The sequence below is a fragment of the Bos javanicus genome, chromosome 28 (assembly GCF_032452875.1).
Source record: "Bos javanicus breed banteng chromosome 28, ARS-OSU_banteng_1.0, whole genome shotgun sequence".
Classification (NCBI taxonomy): domain Eukaryota; kingdom Metazoa; phylum Chordata; class Mammalia; order Artiodactyla; family Bovidae; genus Bos; species Bos javanicus.
Genome location: NC_083895.1, coordinates 15,025,871 through 15,042,388, shown reverse-complemented (window position 1 = coordinate 15,042,388; position 16,518 = coordinate 15,025,871). Strand labels below are relative to the sequence as shown.

At 37.5% G+C, this 16,518-nt stretch overlaps 1 protein-coding gene across 6 annotated transcripts in view; it reads right to left on the bottom strand.

Moving 5' to 3' along the window:
* CSGALNACT2 (chondroitin sulfate N-acetylgalactosaminyltransferase 2) overlaps positions 1 to 16,518 on the bottom strand; it is a 60,820-nt gene that overhangs the window by 12,436 nt on the left and 31,866 nt on the right. For 2 of the 6 annotated variants that reach the window (XM_061404984.1, XM_061404982.1), the window contains exons 3-6: positions 14,255 to 14,471; positions 12,764 to 12,865; positions 9,390 to 9,568; positions 7,674 to 7,768 (exon numbers count right to left, since the gene is read on the bottom strand). In XM_061404984.1, coding sequence (XP_061260968.1) covers positions 7,674 to 7,768; positions 9,390 to 9,568; positions 12,764 to 12,865; positions 14,255 to 14,471 — 593 coding nt within the window. Of the gene's footprint in view, positions 1 to 7,673; positions 7,769 to 9,389; positions 9,569 to 11,059; positions 11,773 to 11,796; positions 11,889 to 12,763; positions 12,866 to 14,254; positions 14,472 to 16,518 lie in introns of those variants that run through there. The other 4 variants (XM_061404987.1, XM_061404986.1, XM_061404983.1 and 1 more) reach the window with 4 other exon arrangements.

Below are 16,518 nucleotides of genomic sequence, written 5' to 3'. Positions count from 1 at the left end.
CAGAGAAGAGGCTGTAGCTCATGACTGACCATGGAGTCTAGTCAGATATGGAGGAAAGTGAGGATATGGCTGTGAGGAGGGTGACAGAAAGCAGAGAGACTGATCCCTCACCCAAATTGCAACATTCTGAGACAGCTTCCTCCAAGAAATGAAGTGAGAGCTGGGATCTGAGAGAGAAGCAAGAGTTAATCAAGTAAAAGAAGATATGCTGGGAGACAGTTTCAGGCAAGACAACAGTTTGTGCAAAGGCCTGAGGTGGGAGAGAGCACTGTGGGTGAAAAATGATGCGTCTGAATACTGGAGTCAGAGGTATCGGTGCCCACGAATGTAGAGCAGGTCTCAGGAAACGTTGATAAAAACTAGATAGTATATATTTTAGGCTCTGAAGAACACAGAATCTGTCTCAACTTTGCCAGTGTAGAGTGAAAGCAGTCATTCCCAATAGTTAAAGAAATAAGCTGTATTGCAAAACACTCTATTTAAGGCCACTGAAATGTGAATTTCATGAAATTTTCCTATGTCATGAAATATTATCCTTTTGAAAATATTTTTCAACCATTCTTAACTCCTGGGCCCTACAAAACTAGGCAGGAGGTTGGACCACAGACTGCCGTCCTGACAAAGGGTACGTGATGGTCATCTCCCCAAGAGTGGGAGCCCCAGGAAAAGGTCATCCCGGGAGGAATGACGTGGAGCAACGTTCTGGACATAATGAATTTGAGTAATCTATAGGGCAACCATGTGGAAATTCTTACAGAAAGCAGGAATATAAGAATATATAGGTCTGTAGAGGCAGTAACTTTTGAGAAGAGTTAGGGGAGTTGAAAGTTTCAGGGGACAGTCTGAAAAAGTTGCTGTGCAGAATGAGAGAACCAACTGGAAAACAGAATGACCCAGGCAGTACTGAGGATCTGGCTGAAGTAGAAGCTAATAAATGAAACACAAACTTTCCTATTCCATTTGAGAGGTTTGGGGTGGGGAAGGCTTCTTTTCTCCTGCTTCTGCTGCTAAGTCGCTTCAGTCGTGTCCGACTCTGTGAGACCCCATAGACAGCAGCCCACCAGGCTCCCCTGTCCCTGGGATTCTCCAGGCAAGAACACTGGAGTGGGTTGCCATTGCCTTCTCCGCTCCTGCTTCTAGTAGAATGTAAAACTTCCTGAGGGCAGGACCTTTTGCTAATTTTAATCACTTCTATATCTCTAGCACCTGGAACAATGCAGGGCACAGCACAGGCTTTCAATAAATATTTGAACGAATAAACAAACTTATAGAGGTATAACTTCTGTGGCAAAACCAAGATTAGGCTCTAATATTCTTATCTCTTCAAAAATATATAATACATATAATCCTGGTGTAAAGTATTAAAACATCTACTCTGACATTTCTACCCTATGCCAATTCTGATTTAATAAATATTATGAAAATTCTTCAAATATCAGACTTGTGGGAAAGAGTCATTGGCTTTGATTTTTAAATCTGCACATTTTCATGGAGGAAAGTAGAAGGAAACTCATATTATCCATAATCTCTGATTGTTTGTTTTTACTCTTATTCTTCTCCTAAGCAAGTGGGGGATGCAGCTATCCACACATAAGCTACATCTCCAGCTCTCAGCCCCTCATAAAAAACAGGTTCATGAATCCTTTGGCAACCCTGACACATCCCCTTAGGCCACTAATAAGCAATACACACCTACCAAGCTCAAACCGAAGTCCTGTTCTCTCCTCTTGCCACTCCTGTCTCTCCCTCAATCCCCACATTCTAATCCAACAGCAAGTGCTGTTTCTAAATCATACCTAAACCTCTCTACACAATTACCACCCTTGCCCAAGCCACAGCACCTCCTCGATCTACGGCAAAAGCCTAACTGGCTGCTTGCAGCTGGAGCCACACACAATTCATTCTCCACAGAATCAAAGCTCCCAAGGCTGTCTATCACCCTTAGCATAAATTCAAACCGCTCACAGGGGTATAAACAGGCTCTCCACGACCTGGCCTCTGTGCTCCCTCACCCACTGTGCTCCAGTCACCTTAGGAAATCCACTAGCTATCTTTCTGTCTGGAACTGCCTTCCCCAGTCATTGTGGGGCAGGTTCCTTCCTGTCATTCAGATGGCCCTCCAACAGCCTCATCTCAGAGAGGCCTTTCTGACCAAACAGCACAGAAATGATCTCATCATTCTTCACCACGCAGCCTCTTTTAATTATCTACTGGTTATTTGCTAACTGATTTTATTTTCTGTCTCTTCCTGCAAGACTAAAGATTCTTATGAATAATAACCACATTTGTATGGATCTCGGGGTTCCAGTGGTGAATAATGGCTGGCATAGAATGGACACTCACTATTTAATGAATTAATATAACAGTGGAGACTATGGAGCCAACATTGCCCAGGCTCCTGGCCCCACCTTGGTGAGCTGTGCACTGGGGGAGGGGCACCCATTCATGCCTAGCTCTCTCTTCATTTATAAAATACGGGTAATAACAGTGCCTACCTGAGAGGCTGTTACAGGATTAAATAAATTAACATGTATAAAAAACAGAACAGTACCCTGCATGAAGAAAAACGTACATAAAAATACTAGATATTACAGTATTCAAATATCTAACATATATATATATATAAAACCCGCCATTTTTTAACCTTACATTTACTTCTACATTTATGCAGTTGTATTTATTTCCATTTCATGAACAATCTCCTCTTGACACATAACATTCACCACAGTATATTCTATAATTCAACTTATAATTTTATTATTAGAGTTCTACTTGCTTTGAATGTTGTCCATGTTCTGCATACTGCTACTCTACACCTCTGATTATTTCCTCAGGAGAGACTCCTGCCGTGCAAATTACTGGATCAGAGGGATGATCCTACCTGACAACTCTCAAACCAGAAAGTGTACCTGCATTCCCACACCACTGCAGGGATGGAAGAAGCTCTACCCTGCCAGCCTCACTCATGTGACTGTTTTTTTAAAAAGTGCTTTAACAGCAGAAAAAATTATCACCTGTTGTTTTAACTCATTCTTGTGAAGAATGACTATTTCAAACTGTTTACTATGAATTATTGTCAGATGTCTTTTACCTATTTTTTTCTGTTTGGTGTATTTCCTATTTACTTTCTAATGTATCTTTAAACATTATAGAGAGCAAACTTTTGTCTTATGCTTTTTAAGGAGAATGAAGCTTAAACAGGTTAAATAATTTGCAATGGTTACAAAGTGGTGAAACTAGAATTTGAAGTGGAAGCACTTAAACTTATTTTTCTATACAACATCTAGAATGAATCTACTTCAAAACATTCTTTGTCCACATTCTCTCAAACTAGACAAGAATATTAGCTCTTCATTCTTATACGTTGAGTCCATTTTGCATTTCTTTCGGTTTTTCAAGTAAAATTTTTAGATTTTTAAATTTTGAAACAATTTCAGGTTTACAGAAAAGTTACAACATAATAAAGAGTTCCCATATATTTCTCATGTAGCTTTAGCTTCCTTTAAATGTTATGATCTCACACTGCTGTGGTACATTTGTCAAAACTAAGAAACAACACTGATACATTACTACTAACTCACTCCAGACTTTATTTGGATTCCATCAGTTTTTTCCTTTATTTAATTCTACCAGTGTTTCCTTTAATGTTCTTTTTTCTGTTCTAGGGGATCTGTCCAGGACACTACAGTACATTTTAGTCTCCTGAGAAACTGGGAGTGCCTCTCAGTCTTCTTTTTGATGATCTTGGCAGTTTTGAGGAGTAATGGTCAGGTATTTAATAGGATGTCCCTCCATTTGGGTTTATCTGAAGTTTTTCTCATGATTAGGCTGGGGTTACAGGTTTTGGAAGAAAGACCACAGGGGTGACATGCCCTTCTCATTACACCTTATGTGGGGGGTACAGCACTAGTGATGTTAACCTGCATTACTTAGTTTAAGGTGGTGCCTGCCAGGTTTCTCTGTTGAAAAGTTAAGAAGAAAAAGTTTTCTTTTTCCTTACTTCTTTGGAAGTGAGTCACCTAGCTCCACCTTGTGGAAAAGGGAGTACCTACAAGAGTTCTTTAAAATTCTGTGGGAAGATCTGTCCCTCCCCACCCCCATCTAATTTAATCAACCTGTCAATGTCATTTATTATTATTATTTATCTCCTTATTCACTCACAAAGTTATTCATATCAGTATGGACTCATGATATTTATTTTATGCTGGTGTTATAATCCAGTACTAGTTTGTTGCTCAAATTGTTCCAGCTTTGCCACTGGGAGCTCTTTCAGGGTCTTACATCCCTCTGACATATACCATCATCTTTTTTTTCCTAGAGCTACAAGATGTTCTGGGCTCCTCTATTACCCATCTCAGCACTGAGATCTGGGAGCTGGGCATGCTTATTACTCTAAGGATGTCACTGCTTCTGGGTATCTTGGGACAGAGTTGGGTAATACGCATATTATACCATGTATATAGCTTTTGACTTTTTTATCCTAAATTGCTATTTAACTTTTTTTATTATGTGTTTCATCAACTATTTAAAGAAACTAATTAAAGAAGTTTTACTGGGTTCTTGTTGTTGACCACTCTTAGGTCTTCCTCTTTCAATATGCTCATTTTTCATTCTGCTAAATTAGAAAAGGCCTCTGAAAAATAGTTAAACTGAGTTTTTCAGTGTTCAAAAATGTCTATTTTGCTTTCAAATAGGTCAAATATGGATTCTATAATTGAAGTTATTTTTCTTTAGAATGTTCAAGGGACTGCTTTAGTATTTTCTAGTATCAATATTATCACAAAGGCTGCAAGTGCCAACCTGATTATTATTCCTTTGTAGATAAGCTAGATTCTGCTACTTTGAGCATCTCTGGAAACTATTAGGATTGTCCCTTCTGTTCTCAAATGCCAGAAGATTTCTTTCCCTAGTTCTTTGATGTTTTCTTCTATTTCCTCCTCGCTCTGTTCTCTCTTTTCTCTCCCTTTCAGAACTCCAATTATTTAACAGTCTTAGAGCTTCTGAATTGATTTCCCATATCTTGATTTTTCTCTCACATTGCCTCTTGGTCCCAGTTGGCCTGTCTGCTAGTTTACAAATCTATTTCAACTGTGATCATTCTGCTATTCAGCCCATTTATTGAGTTCTATATTTTTGCAATTTCCAAGTTCTATTTTTAGTAACAAATCCTAATAATTTTATGAAATTAACATTTTCTTTAATTTCTTTAAAGATATATTTAAGTTAAAGTTGTTTTCTATTTCTATTTATAATCTCATGTATCAATTTTTCTATTTATTAAAATTTGGTCTTCTTTCACAGTGTTAGTTTCCCTCAACTGTTTGGCTAGCTGTGGTTAGCTGCTTATCATTTTTGTTTCAAAAATCATTGTTCAAAAACCATGGTTGTTAGCTATCATTACAAAGGTCTATCTCCAATAACAGTGAAGAAGGGGCTAAACGTGGTCTTGGACAGAATGTGCCAGTAGCAGTTCACCTTTGGAGTTTGCGGCTCCCCATCCACCCTATAATCAGTAATCCTAGGGCTCTATCCTGCCTCTCTAGCTCCAGGGACCAAACATACTGCCTCAGCCTGAGATGCCTGTGATGCCTGCTGCTCAGCACACCTCCCAGAGAAGCACACAGACTCCACCACTCCTGTCTTCTATGAGCTCGGAGGATGCAAGGCAGCCTCATTGTCACTGTTTTCCTAAATATGTTCCAGACTGCTCTCTCCTCCGGTAACCAATCCTATGACAACTACTGTCATCTTACAGAAATTTCTCAAAATTTAGATCTCCCAATGGCACTTCTCTCATTCTCCAATACTAATATGGCTTTTCATTTTTAATAATTTACTTCTACAAAGGATTTAGAATGTCAGATAAGGCAGATGTGGTGCCCAGTTTGTCATTTTGACCCCATTTGTATCCATATTCCTAATACTGGCCTACAGATAAAGTAGACATCTGTGTATATGTATGCTATGTATACATGTTTTACCAGGGCTTGGCATGAAGATGGGCTTTCCTGGTGGCTCAGACAGTAAAGAATCTGCCTGCAATGCAGGAGACCTGGATATGATCCCCAGGTCAGGAAGATCCCCTGGAGGAGGAAATGGCAACCTGCTCCAGTAATTTTGCCTGGAGAATCCCCATGGACAGAGGAACCTGGTAGGCAGATGATATGGTACTAATATTATCTGTTCTTTGAAAGTTTTGAAAAACTCAACAGTAAAATATATATATATATATATATATATATGTGAAGGTTAACTATTTGATAACTGTTCTTATATTTTTAGTTGCTCTTAATCTCTTAAGAGCTTCCACCTCTTTTATTTATAGAATACTAAGATGAGCTTTTATAAAATACTAACATGAATTTAGTTCATGTTAGTATTTTATAAACTTTCAAATTTTTCCTTTTAGTTTTTTTTTTTTTTTGGTTGTGCTGCATCTTCATTGCTGTGTGTGGCCTTTCTCTACTGCGGTCAGTGAGGGCTACTGTCCGTTGCACTGCACTGGCTTCTCTTGCTGACGAGCACAGATTCCAGCAGCTGCAGTACACAGGCTCCATAACTGTGGTGTGTGCCTTAGCTGCTCTGAGGCATGAAGAATCTTCCCGGACCAGGGATCGAACCGTGTTCTCTGACTCTGCAGGCAGATTCTCATCCACCGTACCACCAGGGAATTCCTATTTAGAATTTTTAAAAACTTACTATATGAGGTTGATTTCTTGTAACGTTTTCTTATTCTAATTTCCTATGTTGTGTTTTCTTTTATACCCTGAATTCACCTAACTTTATGATTATTTTTTTCCTGCACAAAAAGAATAAGCTCCTATGTGTGGCAACCTATTATTTTTGGTTCATTAATTTCTGCTTTTATCTTTACTTCTTTTCTGGAGTTATTTTTCATTTTTTAAACATGCTAAATTATCTTCTTAGTTTATTTGTTTCCTTTTTGTTCTTAATGTTATAAATAACAATAAAAAATTAGGCTAAACGCAATGCACTATGGACCGGATCCTGGAACAGAAAGAGGACTGTAGTAGAAAACCTGGTGAAATCCTAACAAAATCTACAGTGGAATTAGAAGTAACTTACCAATGTTAATTTCTTAATTTTGACAAATGAACCATGGTTATGCAAAATGCTAACATGAGGGGAAACTGGGTGAAGTACAAGAACTTTCTGTACTGTTTTTCCAACTTTTCTGTAAATCTGAATTATTCCATAGAAGTTTAACCTTTTTTTTTCAACACTTGTGTAACTTTGTCAATAACTGTTAAATTCTGATATATGGAATTCCTATTCTAAAACTTTCTAAGTAATTTCTCATAGTATACTATTCCTTCTTATTTAGTAGTTTTAATTTCCAGTAAGGTTTTAAAATTAAATTTTTAGTATCACTAAAAGTAATTTGGTAGAAATGACCAGAAAATTTTCACAATCTAGAACATGAATTTTTCTCTGTAGCCTAAACTTTTCTCTCCCATCCCCAACATCTCTGCCAGAATGACACAACTCTGAAATAATAAATACGAAAGCATGTTATGGAGGAGGGTACACTATGAAAATGTATTTATAGTAACTATAGTTTTCAACTGAAACTTTTTCTACTAGTGAAACAAACATTAAGGAACCATCAAAGATCTTTGAGGCTTTTTCATAACTGACAGTAAGAGTCTTACCAGCTGCTGTTCCACAGGTGGGGGCACATCCAGGTTGGCATAAACGATGGCAGGGTTGTAAAGACTGAACACCACAGGGTAAAACACCTTCTTACCTATAAATGAAAATATACATTTACACCACAAAAAGAATAAAATAAAGCACTGATCTTTACTGCAATATCTACTGCAATTTTGTTAAAGTTTTTATTACATATGATGATTTTATTTTATTAATATTGCATTCTATCAACATTCAGGTTACTAAAACCTTGTGTTGATGATCATGATAATGATTTTACAATGTATCAGTAGTTCAGGCTATGAAACTATAACCCTGCAAAAGAACAGAGAAAAAAAGACTAAAAGATGCTTTATTCCCTTTTGATATATTTATTCCCTTTAACTCTGAGGAGATGCTCAAAAGTATTCTCTTACTGTTCATGAGGTGAGTCATTTATTAATCATTATTTCATTGTATTAGCAGTAACAGATATAGGTTAACCAATCACCAAGAAACTCCGAAACGTCTATTAAATCCATCCTTCAAAATGAATTGTGAAACAGTGAATCCAGAGGATATTGTACAATGGATATACAGAGAATAAGTAAACTATAGAACTGCAGACAGATCTGAACAAGATTTGGAAAACCTGGGAAGACTAGTTTTAAGTACCCGATGGCCCCTCAAAAGGCCTTGTTATTAGCTTTCAAATAGTTAGCACTGAAGAGACCACTAAGGCTAACTAGCTAGCCCACCTCCCTCCCCTCAACAGAGAACACCTTGCTGAGATTGGCTTCAATCAGACATGGTAATATAAAGTGCTCAGAAACTGCAAAGGACCCTGTAAATAATGTGACAGTCTTTTTAATACAAGATCCCCAGCAGACTTCATTCATCTTGATTAAAACCCACGTAGGGAAGGGGAGCTCAATTTCCCCAAGACAAATTGTTCTTTTACGTTAAAGAAACAATTTAAAATGAATATAAAATACTTCAGATAAAATATTTATTTTACATTAAGAAAATACATCTTCAACTACCGCATTCTGGCCTTCATGCTATCTGCTACAAAAAAAGTAAATCTAACCCTCATTTATCCCCCTGAGTCTCAAAGAGTTCCTGACAACCATCCCTAACCAAAATGATTCACAAGAAGATAACCTGCACGATCTGAGTAGTTCTATAAAAAACATACACTATGAAAAATTTTAATATAGAAAAACCTCCTTATCACATTACAGTAATATCTGATATATAAAAGTCATTTGCTCTTATCATTTTTGAAATATGTACAAATAAAACAAAGTATAGTAGTCATCCCCAAATGCACAGTAGTTGCCCAAGCACCATTTATCTGTACTTAGACCTCTCCGTGAGTGCACGCCTACACGCATGTTGGCACCACCTGCCTGAGGAAGAGCGCTTCTGACTCACACACATCACACTGCTTGGCTTTTTCTGATGAGTTCTACTTCCTCCTTAATCAATTTCAAGATTTTTTATTTCTTTGCATTTGTTTATTTGGATTCAAATGTATACGCTGGAATCTGGCCATAAAATAATAAGGGGTATGAACTTCAGAGGGGCAAATTTTTACTTTCCTACTTAATATTCCAATTAAGTCATGCCAAATATAACTTTAAAAAACTTAACTTGATTCAAAATATGCAATGTGCTGACACTTGAATGTTCTAAAATTTTACACTCAATTCACCTGCCAACATTTTACGCACCTGGTTCAGCATTTAATCGGCAGCTGTTAAGGAATTCGGCTGAGAAATATATATCGACATCACAGAAAAACATCAAGACTTCTCCCTTGTCCCAGGCTCGGGCACCCACATTTAGTCCTCGTCCACGATTAAATTCTTCATTCAGTGAGACCAAGGTGTAATTGTGAAAATTAGACTCACTATGAGGAAAACACATACAACAAATGGTAAGTCCCACTTGAAGCTGCCTCTGTTAACACAAGTTACAAAAAATACTTTACACTTCAGGTATTTATTATGTTGGGTCTATATTGATATAGGGAAATCATCAGCTTTAAATGTCTCTATCATCAGGGATACAACTAAATGCCCACATCTGAGGCAACATGCTAGTGACGTGAGGTTAGTATGTGTTGAGAGGCCACTACCTTTCATGATCTTAAAAACCTATTGGGGAGGTTAAGAAATATACACATGGGAAAACAATCATAGTGTCTGGTGATAAATAATGCAATCCACATGAATGATACATACAAAGAATATTCTTTTCTCGAGTTTCTTAGATCTTTGCTCTAATGTGCCCTCATGAGAGGGATCCCCTTCACACCACACGTGAAGTAGCCCTGACCTCCCTTTGCTTCAATCTTCATCCCTCTGTCCAGCGTTGTTTCCCTCAGTATCACCGGACATGTCTGTTCCAGTGTCTCCCACTAGAATGTAAGCTCCATGAGAGCAGGGATTTTGTTTTGTTCATTACTATGGACACAGTGCTTCTCACAGGGTATGAGTTCAGTAAGTATTTTATGATTGAATGAATGAAGTGCAGTTCAAGAAAAAAAGACTGCTTGTGTCTGTAGTAGTTAGAAAAGATGTTAGAAGCAGAATTTAAGTTATGCCTTGGTTAAAATACTGAATTCAGTGGGGAATGTAAAGGTCATTCCAATTAATTATTCTCAAAGGCAAGGAGGTAAGAAAGTACAAAGCTTTTTAAAGAACAGTAATCAGACAAATCAGACTGGAACACAGGGATAAAAATGGCAACAATGAGAAAAGACCAGAAAAGGGTCAGATTGAGGAGGAGAGGTTAAAGAATTTGGTTAGTGTTCTGACGTCAAGGAGGAGTCAGGGTTTTTCCACAAGGGCAGTGGTTTCCACAGCCAAGGGACTGCACCCACTGCATCAGATCTGCCTGGGAACGTGTTAGAAACACAAATTCTCAGGCCCCACCCCAGACCCCTGAATCGGATATCAGGGGAAGAGCCAAGCACCTGCGACTCTCTCGCGACAAGTCACTCTCGACAAGTGACTGATGTTGGAGAACTACTGCACTAGGGGATAGCTGGATCAAAAAAGAACATTTTAAAAAGATTACTCTTATAACACGATAGAATGGGGACTGGAGAGATGGATGCCAAGGCTCAAACAAGGCATGGAGTGGACTCTGAGTGCCCCTGCCCTTCCACCCGACATGCTGCAAATCTCTCTCTTCTTTTGAGGAAACTGTCAATCACCATCTCTCACTTCCAGATCAAGTGGAGGAACTAATCATAGAATATACCAACCACAGTGACTTCCTAGGGGCAGGGAGCCAGACTCAAGCTGGGCTAATCAAAATATCCCCACCCCACCTGGCCATAGTAACTGGCTCAAGACTGGGCAAAAGTCCTTCCCTGGGATTTTCTCAACTGGACCTGGGAGAAAGCTCTTTCCTCTCTGACAGCAAAGCTGAGAAGATGTGAGCCCAGAGCCGCCAACAGCCATATACCTCACATGTGGAAGGAGCCAATCTGCAACAGGAGAATGAAGTCAACATGCAGAGAAAAACAGACAAGAAGACAAGAGAATTCTGATGGTATTCAAATCTCTGACCCCAGTCACTGAGACACCAAAGCTGTTTTGGTATTCTTCATTAAATTTGGTTTTAATAATCCCTTTAATCTGGGGAGTTATACAAGATTCTTCAATAACGCTCTCATTTTCCTCAAGTAAATTCAAAATAAGTTAATAAGTTTCCATCATTTGCCACAGAGGAGTCTTGATTAATGCAACTTCTGTGATACTAACATCAGTCACTGGCACTTAGTAGGTGATCTGCAAATGGTAAGGAAGGAAAGGAACCTGGGTTAAGGTGGTGGCAGCAGCAAGGAAAGGGCAGAGCAGAGGTCCTGGGCAGTGCGCAGAAACTGACTAATTACAGGGAAAGAATGAGTGAAAGATGCTGTTCTCAGACATCAAGCCCGGGGATTATGAGAATGAGCTTAGTGTGAACTGAAAGAGGGCCATCAGGAGGAGGAGCTAGCGAAGGGGAAGGAGAAGACAGTGTTTTTCGTATCCCAATGCTGTGAGTCCCTTTGGGACCGGGAGCGCACTCCCTCCTCTGTGCCCAGTCCTATCCCAACCACCCCAGTCAGACTCCCAAGCAGTGTACCTGGAACATAGTCGGTGGGATTCAATGAATGTTAGTTGAACGACTCGAGAAGAAAGGCCGGCCAAAGCTGGACTCTTAGGGAGTGGCCACAACTAGCAGAAAGGTAAAGAAGCAAGTAAAGGATACAGAGTTGATGTGGTCAGAAAAGACAATCAACCTAGTATATTACATTATAACAAATCTACATTTACAAAATATATACATTTTACAAACATCAGAGGAGAGTTTCAAGAAGAAAATACTGGTTAGGTATCAAGTGTAAGAAAGCAGTCAAAGAAGATGACAGAGAAAAGGCTGAAATTGGCAGTTAGGTCCTAACTCTGGGCCCATAACTTAGAGATGAAAAGGAAGAGAAGCTACAGAATTAATAATGGAGTATTAAGGAATGACTAATTCATTCGTTCAAACCTCTGAGCACCTACTATGTGCCAGGTACTACATGAGTTGCTTGGTTAGAGAACTACTGTTCTGTGAGGTTTAGTTGTGAAAGGACAGAAACCTAATGGTAGTTACTGGGTACTGCACAGTTGGGTGGGGGTCTCTGAAGGATAGGGGAGACCTAAGCATCATTTGCAGGGAGAGAAAGAACTTAGGAAAATGGAAGGAAAGAAAGGTGGCAAGTAAGAGACAAGCTTAGGAGATGATATAAAAGTGAAAGGATTAGACTTAGAAAAAAGTTAAGAGTTCAAAAGAAGGAAATGAAGAGTGAATGGAGGCAAATACAAAGGTGAGTGGGCCACAGAGTAACAGCACCCTAATCATGCCACGCTGAGGTTAAGGAAGACGAGTCATTAGAGTTGCATGAATAAACTCAGGGGTGAAACGAGGAACTTACTACCACCACCACTCACATCTCAGCCAACTTTCAACAGCAACTATTCAAAATTATTAATTCATTAAGTATCTGAAATTCTCATTCTTCTGCTATTATACATACAAGACTTCAATGTGGACATGGCTCACCAACCTTGTGACAGATTCTAGGATAGACTTGACTTTAGAAAGTCCTTCTTTACCAAAATACACCACTGTGAGATGAATTCTCTTGTCCTGATGAATACATACATCCCTGACAGGGTTGAAAAATAAAGTTCATTCAGGAAAATATAGAAGGCACTGCTCATTCAGAAGGCAATCATACGAAGCTTTATAAGAAAACAAAGCATTACTCATTTAGAATGAAATCACATGAAACTAAGGAAATATAAAACTGGCAATACTGCTGAATTATTAAAGGCATCACAGCAAATGTGTAACAGCATATATGTCAAAATGAATGCAACACCTGGAGAGCCAATGTAAGCAGCCCAAGAAGCTGCCATATTTTGAAACATATTTGGAACTTTTGCTTTGGTATTGCCTTCAGAAGCAAACTATAAGCTATTCAAAGAATAAAGTTCAATCAGTTCAAAATAAAATAAATAACTCAAGTTTTAGTTCAAAACTTATTTTGTCCTCAGACTACCTAATTAGAGAAATTATATCTATCATCAAGGAATAAATATAGGTCATGATTGAGATTATTAACTGTGGAGAAAAATGTAGCATCTGAAGGTAATTCCCAAAGGCAATTAAAAATGCTTTAGGAAATCAGTTCTCAAGCAGGCAATTTCAAAAAGGCAACTCATTTGGAAGCATGATTTCTAGATGTTCTGTAACAGAATTGTGTTAACTAGTTTTTATATGCAACAACTCCAATGAGAACAAAAACTGGGATTACAAAGAATTAAGACTACCATATTAAAGTATTAAAAACATGACAATTATTTAATTAAAAAAACCAAAAATTTTCTCAAATCAAAAGTCTAATATGTAGTTGTTTATTTTTAACACTTCAGCATGTAAAAATATCCAAATTTAATAATTAAAAAAATGTTTTTAAAACCGTTACAATCTTTGCTTCCCAAGACAGAATAACATTCTCCCATTTTTACTTGAATATTTGTCTTTTCTTCCAATTTTGAAATTCAAATTGTTCTCAGGGGAGTTTTCTGGGGAGATAGTAATGTTCCATATCTTAATTGGAAAGGCAGTTACAAGAATGTATAAATTTGTCAGAAGTCATGAAACCTGTATGCTTGGAATAGGTCAATTTTATTGTATGTAAGTTACGCCTCAATAAAGTTATTTTTGAAAATTCAACTTGTCCTAAAATGAATTCAAACACAATTATAAAGGTAATCAAATTTAGTTCCTAATAGTTGTCACCCTCAATTTACTTCACAGTTCAAATTGTCAATAGCATAATACATGTGTCAATAACATAATACATGTGTCAATAACACAATACATGCCTTAAGAATAAAGGAAATATTAAAAACATAAAAGTTCCCCAAAGCCTATAAAATTATTCTGCAATTCTAAGTAACCCTACTCAGTGAAGGTAAAACTAAATAAAATGGCAAGAAATGTTTTTTTTTAGGAGCACTTAGCCAAATCACTAAGCTCTGGGAATTACCTGAAGTTCTGCATAAACTGTGCAAATGCCTCAGTTCTTCCAGCAAGTGGCACGATGATATTAATAACTGATCTAGTAATGTCAATCATCTCGCTCTTCACTTTCATGAGAGGTCCAAAAGGGCGGAAGAGAGTCACGTGTCTGTATTCCATAAGGTCTGCTTTCTTAAAAAAGAGTTCATACTGGGTGCCCTTATCTTTCTCAGTGCGATAATAACCTAAAGGAAAGAATTAGGAACAAAGATATCTCCATATTAAAGTTCACAAATTCAGTACAACTACTGACTTTACTCAATGATCAAAAGTGTGAAATCCGACTCGTACAGCTTTTATACATTTGTGAAAATTTTATCCCCATGATACAGTCAGTAAAAACTACTACTTTAAAAGAAGGTTAAAAGAATATTCTGCTCTATTATTCAATCCATAAAATTTATTCCAAATGGTGATGATTCCTTTTTACATGACTTTTTAAAAAATAGCAGAATCTATCAACACAGAAACCAAATGATGAAAATAAAGAAATTACTTCTAGCAATATTAAGTTCTAGACCTGAAAGTCAAAACTTCTGTTGCTTGGTTCAGCTTAACAAAAAATGAATTGAGTGTATCTGTGTCAGGTACTAATGGTATAAAGAGGGCTTCATGGTCCCAGTTCCGTCTAGCAATGGAGAAAGAAAAAGGAAATAATAATATAGTGATATACACATGCAAACACACAGACTCTAGATAGAACGAAGTCAGACAAAGAAAAATTAGTATAAATTTAAACATGGTGATTTGAGATGCCTTTGGGAGAAAAGCCTGGAAGTCTATTAGGCAATCTGATTTGTAAGTGTGACACTCAGGAGAGAGATTAGACCTACAGATGTGTCAGTCAGCCAATATCTGGAAATAAAATGGTGAACAAGAGATTGGTCCCACTCCTCCTGAGGCTTATAGTCTAACAGAACTACAAATCAGGAAATGGGCAATGCGGTATATGAGGACAGTGCTCTGAGAGGGGGCACAGGGTAAAGATTACGAGAACATATAGGAACACTGCTATCTTAAATTTGTAGGTTGGTGATGACCTCCCCAGAAGAAGTGACATCTAAGCTGAAGTCTGGAACAGGAACAGGAGCTACTAAATCACTGTCCGTAATTATTTTTCTGATGAGGGAAGTGGCACAATGGAGGAAAAGCAAGGGACAAAATATGTTTCATAACAGAGAAAAATCCTGTGACAGAATCCCAGGAGAATTATATTAAAAAAAAAAAAAAAGCAGGAGCTACAGAATATAAAACTGGCATAGGTTCCTTTCTTTTTAAGAAGACACGAAGACATTTTACATATCTTAGCTACTTCCTCTGCAGCTTTCAATTCTGCCATAAGCTATAAACATATTGAGTGAAAAGATAAAAAGCTGAGCCTGCAGAAAAACTACAGGAGTTTTGAAAGAAACAACCCATCAAAAACTGCAGGAAGTGACGGGGTAAAAAGAGATGGCTATAAGGAGAAGATAGCTGAAATGCCACAGAAAAGCACAAGGCCCTTGCTGATGGCCTCCAAACGCTGAAGGTATTACATTATAGCAAGTGATACCCATGAAGACTGGGGTAAAAAAAAACCAAACAAACCAAAAAACTACATGTGGCATACAGAATCAAGCAAAGAGAACTTTTAAGAAATATTTGTATTCAAAACGGCTTTAAGCCTACAATTAAATATCTAGCATGCGGTATAAGATGGAGATGGGTTGGGGCCTATAATTATTTCTGATATAATCTATAATTATATCAATAAACAAATTTCTTAAATGTATACGAGTGCTCCTCAACTTTTGAGCTATGTCCCATCTTGACATTTAAAAATGCTATGCCCTTTCTGCAGTCTGTATTAAGAAAATGGGTTTATTTCTTTACTTTTCCAAATGCCAAATATGCTTTTCAAAATTATGTATGCCTCCTTGATGTTCTGACATGTGTTTCTCCTCCACTCAAAATACAGAATAACCACTAATCTTAATTAGGTTCTTCTTTCCTTTAGCAAATGGTTTTCAAATTTTGAGCCTTAGTTCATACATTTTAAAAAATATAAAAAAGGAACATCAAAACCAGTTCAGAGATGAATGCAAATACATATACATGCAAATATACACACAACCCTAAGAGCCGTTCAACTTGGGGAGTATTCTGCTATACAAGCTTAGATTTCTTCTATTTCCCTGGTTCTTATTTTCTATTTTATTTTGATCACATTATAACTTTTTCTGACATATTATC